The sequence below is a fragment of the Babylonia areolata genome, chromosome 27, assembly GCF_041734735.1.
Source record: "Babylonia areolata isolate BAREFJ2019XMU chromosome 27, ASM4173473v1, whole genome shotgun sequence".
Classification (NCBI taxonomy): Eukaryota; Metazoa; Mollusca; class Gastropoda; order Neogastropoda; family Buccinidae; genus Babylonia; species Babylonia areolata.
The window spans coordinates 3,208,270-3,213,269 of NC_134902.1; the positions used below are offsets into that span (position 1 = coordinate 3,208,270).

General features: G+C 49.0%; 1 protein-coding gene across 4 annotated transcripts in view; it reads left to right on the forward strand.

Moving 5' to 3' along the window:
* Positions 1 to 5,000, forward strand: part of LOC143301462 (uncharacterized) — a 305,527-nt gene that overhangs the window by 241,370 nt on the left and 59,157 nt on the right. For all 4 annotated transcript variants that reach the window (XM_076615769.1, XM_076615768.1, XM_076615767.1 and 1 more), the window contains exon 3: positions 4,063 to 4,272. In XM_076615769.1, coding sequence (XP_076471884.1) covers positions 4,063 to 4,272 — 210 coding nt within the window. The remainder of the gene's footprint in view (positions 1 to 4,062; positions 4,273 to 5,000) is intronic.

A 5,000-nucleotide genomic window follows, 5' to 3' on the forward strand; every position in this document is an offset into this window, starting at 1 on the left:
CACACACACACACACACCCCTGGCCAAGAGAGTGGCGATGTCACTGGAGCAAGACACTCTCCACTATAATACAACTCTAGCGCAGATGCCTTCACTGCTGCTGTGATGGGCATAGTCGAACACGACTGACTATTATACATACATACACTGATTTTAGCACAGGGTTAAGTATTCAGAGTTTAACTCTCTCTCCATGCGAACGGCGAAAGAGACGACGTTAACAGCGTTTCACCACAGTTACCATCATCAAAATATTGCAAGCGGAAGGCTCTTATACTGAACAGGTGAATGTTGACAAAGAATACCACAATTCTGACGACGGAAGCTAAAGGTTGGGTCATTCAGACACCCACTGGACATCCGAGGGGTCTGTGTAGAGGAGAAGAGAGGACTGGCCGTACTGAGTGAGTTAAGGTTCAGTTTTTTTCAAAGAGGCGTCACTGCATCAGGACAAATCCATATACGCTACACCACATCTGCTAGGCAGATGCCTGACCAGCAGCATAACCCAAGGGCCTTGAGTGCATGCATATATATTTGTGTACCTTTCAGAGTGGATTTCTTCTGCAGAATTTCGCCAGAGGACAACACTCTCGTTGCCATGGGTTCTTTTACAGTGCGCCAAATGCGTTGCTGCACACGGGACCTCGTTGTGTCGTCTCGCCCGAATGACTTCTCCTCCTTCTCCCCCTTCTCCTCCTGCCCTCCTTCTTCTTCTCCTTCTCCTCCTTCTCCTCCTTCTTCCCCTCCTGCCCCTCCTTCTTCTCATCCTTCCTCTCCTCCTGCCCTCCTTCTTCTCCTCCTTCTTCTCCTTCTTCTCCTCCTGCCCCTCCTCCTTCTCCTCCTGCCCCTCCTCCTTCTCCTCCTGCCCTCCTTCTTCTCCTCCTCCTTCTCCTCCTGCCCCTCCTTCTTCTCCTCCTTCTTCTCCTCCTCCTTCTCCTGCCCCTCCTTCTTCTCCTCCTCCTTCTCCTCCTGCTCCTCCTTCTTCTCCTCCTTCTTCTCCTCCTTCTCCTCCTGCCCCTCCTTCTTCTCCTCCTTCTTCTCCTCCTCCTTCTCCTCCTGCCCCTCCTTCTTCTCCTCCTTCTTCTCCTCCTTCTCCTCCTGCCCCTCCTTCTTCTCCTCCTTCTTCTCCTCCTTCTCCTCCTGCCCCTCCTTCTTCTCCTCCTCCTTCTCCTCCTGCCCCTCCTTCTTCTCCTCCTCCTTCTCCTCCTGCCCCTCCTTCTTCTCCTCCTGCCCCTCCTTCTTCTCCTCCTCCTTCTCCTCCTGCCCCTCCTTCTTCTCCTCCTCCTTCTTCTCCTCCTCCTCCTCCTGCCCCTCCTTCTTCTCCTCCTTCTTCCCCTCCTCCTCATTCTCCTCATTCTCCTCCTCCTGCCCCTCCTTCTCCTTCTTCTCCTCATTCTCCTCCTCCTGCCCCTCCTTCTTCTCCTCCTCCTCCTCAGTTTGATTTTTTTTTCCCCAAATCAAACTTGGGAGAAAGGGCGTAGAAAGCGAGATTCGAACCCACACCCTCACGGACTCTCTGTACTGGTAGATGAGCGTCTTTTAACCATTCTGCCCACCTCAAGGCAAGTCAGTCTCCGTTGTAATCAAATCCCTGCCCAGGGAAGTCAGGACATCAGATGCCTCCGCTGCCGTTCAGGTGATCACAGTCGGACTATCGTATATGACGGGTGCAATAGCCGAATGGTTTAACTCTCTCCATACGAACGGCGAAAGAGACGACGTTAACAGCGTTTCACCCCAATTACCATCATCAAAATATTGCAAGTGGAAGGCTCTTATACTGAAGAGGTGAATGTTGACAAAGAATACCACAATTCTGACGACGGAAGCTAAAGGTTGGGTCATTCAGACACCCACTGGACATCCGAGGGGTCTGTGTAGAGGAGAAGAGAGGACTGGCGCGGCCGTACTGAGTGAGTTAAAGCGCTGGACTTTCAATCTGAGGGTCCTCCTGGGTTCGAATCTCGGTGCACCTGGTGGGTAAAGGGTGGAGATTTTTTCCGATCTCCCAGGTCAACGTATGTGCAGACCTGCTTAGTGCCTGAACCCCCTTCGTGTGTATGCGCACGCAGAAGATCAAATACGCACACGTTAAAGATCCTGTAATCCATGTCAGCGTTCGGTGGGTTATGGAAGCAAGAATATACCCAGCATGCACACCCCCGAAAACGGAGTATGGCTGCCTACATGGCGGGGGTAAATAAAAACAAATGGTCATACACGTGAAATGTTACATGTCTGTCTGAGTGTGTATGCGTGTGCGTCTGAAATCTGATTGAATGACACAGGAAACGAATGATGAGCGCCCAGTGGCAGCCGTCAGTCGGCTCTACCCAGGTAGGCAGCCTGTGGTGCAAATGTCCCCGTGTATGTAAAGCGCTTAGAGCTTGGTCTCTGACCGAGGATAGGCGCTATATAAGTATCCACACATCAATCAATCAATCAATCAATCAATCAGTATCAGTATCAGTAGCTCAAGGAGGCGTCACCGCGTTCGGTCAAATCCATATACGCTACACCACATCTGCCAAGCAGATGCCTGACCAGCAGCGTAACCCAACGCGCTTTGTCAGGCCTTGAGAAAAAATAAATAAAATAAATAAATAGATAAATAAAAATAAATACATAGATAAACAATGAAGTGAAAATGGTCAATTTCCGCTCGCAAGTATCTTGAACGATCTTGATTTTACTTGAAAGAGCCACACGAACATGTAACATTGTGAATGAGGATGTATTTGTATTTGTATTTCTTTTTATCACAACAGATTTTTCTGTGTGAAATTCAGGGCTGCTCTCCCCAGGGAGAGCGCGTCGCTACACTACAGCGCCACCCTTTTTTTGTTGTTGTTGTATTTTTTCCTGCGTGCAGTTTTATTTGGTTTTCCTATCGCAGTGGATTTTTCTACAGAATTTTGCCAGGAACAACCCTTTTGTTGCCGTGGGTTCTTTTACGTGCGCTAAGTGCATGCTGCACACGGGACCTCGGACACAAAGAGACAGTAGACATTTTCCCTGAGCATGTACACTACTACTCTGATTCTCCACACCATATTGGTTTGTTTTTCAGAATGGAAGAAACTGCAGCTGTTGTCAACGCTCACTTCACCTTTCTCAACATCAGGCACTGCTTTTGTGGCAAGTTCCATCGTGTGAATGGTTTAACTCACTCAGTACGGCCAGTCCTCTCTTCTCCTCTACACAGACCCCTCGGATGTCCAGTGGGTGTCTGAATGACCCAACCTTTAGCTTCTGTCGTCAGAATTGTGGTATTCTTTGTCAACATTCACCTCTTCAGTATAAGAGCCTTCCGCTTGCAATATTTTGATGATGGTAATTGGGGTGAAACGCTGTTAACGTCGTCTCTTTCGCCGTTCGTATGGAGAGAGTTAAGTCGAAATGCCCAACATGTATCAAAACCAACTTCAGAGGAAATTGACAGGAAAGAAGAAGAAGGGAAAAAAAAACTACTGGCGCTCTATTTTGCTGCAGTTAGTGTTACAACATGCTGGCCAATCAATCAATCAATATATACTGCAGAGTCATGGCCTAGAGGTAACGCGTCCGCCTAGGAAGCGAGAGAATCTGAGTGCGCTGGTTCGAATCACGGTTCAGCCGCCGATATTTTCTCCCCCTCCACTAGACCTTGAGTGGTGGTCTGGACGCTAGTCATTCGGATGAGACGATAAACCGAGGTCCCGTGTGCAGCATGCACTTAGCGCACGTAAAAGAAACCACGGCAACAAAAGGGTTGTTCCTGGCAAAATTCTGTAGAAAAATCCACATCGATAGGAAAAATAAATAAAACTGCATGCAGGAAAAAAATACAAAAAAAATGGGTGGCGCTGTAGTGTAGCGACGCGCTCTCCCTGGGGAGAGCAGCCCGAATTTCACACAGAGAAATCTGTTGTGATAAAAAGAAATACAAATACAAAATACATATACAATGAGCTTTTGTCCATCACTGGTTTTTAGCCGAAGCTGAGCATCATTCACAGATCAGCTGTCAAGTAAGGAAGACAACCTGGTGACCATGTTACTCTGTTCCTGGTGTTGCAGATGGAACTGCTGGACCCCAAGCACAACGGCAGCTTGCGGAGAGGAGGAGTAGGAGGAGGAGGAGGAGGAGGGGAGGAGGAGGTGGAGGGGGAGGAGGTGGAGGTGTGGGGGGAGGGAGGGGAGGAGAGGAAGGAGCCCAGCATCAAGGGTCTGTGGAAGAAGGCCTTCAAGAACATGAAGCCCCCTGGAGGCAGTGACTCCAAGTGGCTGGTCAGGTCGTCTTGTCTAGCTCTGTCTGTCTTTCTGTCTGTTTGTTTGTCTGTCTGTCTGTCTGCCTCTGTCTATGTCTGTTTCTGTCTCTTTGTCTCTGTCTGTGTCTCTCTCTGTCTAATCTCTCTTCTCTCTCTGTCTCTGTCTGTCTGTCTCTGTCTGTCTGTCCGCCTCTCTCTGTCTCTGTCTGTCTTTGTCTCTGTCTCTGTCTCTGTCTCTCTCTGTCTCTGTCTGTCTTTGTCTCTGTCTCTGTCTCTCTCTGTCTAATCTCTCTACTCCCTCTGTCTGTGTCTGTCTGTCTCTGTGTGTCTGTCTGTCTGTCTGTCTAATCTCTCTTCTCTCTATGTCTCTGTCTGTCTGCCTCTGTCCGCCTCTCTCTCTCTCTGTGTCTAATCTCTGTTCTCTCTCTGTCTCTGTCTGTCTGTGTCTCTCTCTTCTCTCTCTGTCTCTCTCACTCTGTCTGTCTGTCTGCCTGTGTCTCTGTCTCTTCTCTGTCTCTCTTCTCTGTCTGTCTGTGTCTGTCTGTCTCTGTCTGTCTATCTCTCTCTGTCTCTTCTCTGTCTATCTGTCTGTCTCTCTCTGTCTCTGTCACTGTCAGTCTCCGTCTCTTTCTCTCAGTCTGTCTGTCTCTCTTCTCACTTTTGTCTCTGTCACTCCCCCCACCCCCATTCTCTCTCTCTCCCTCTCTCTCTCTCTCTGTGTTAGGGCTGTAAAGCTATTGACATTAA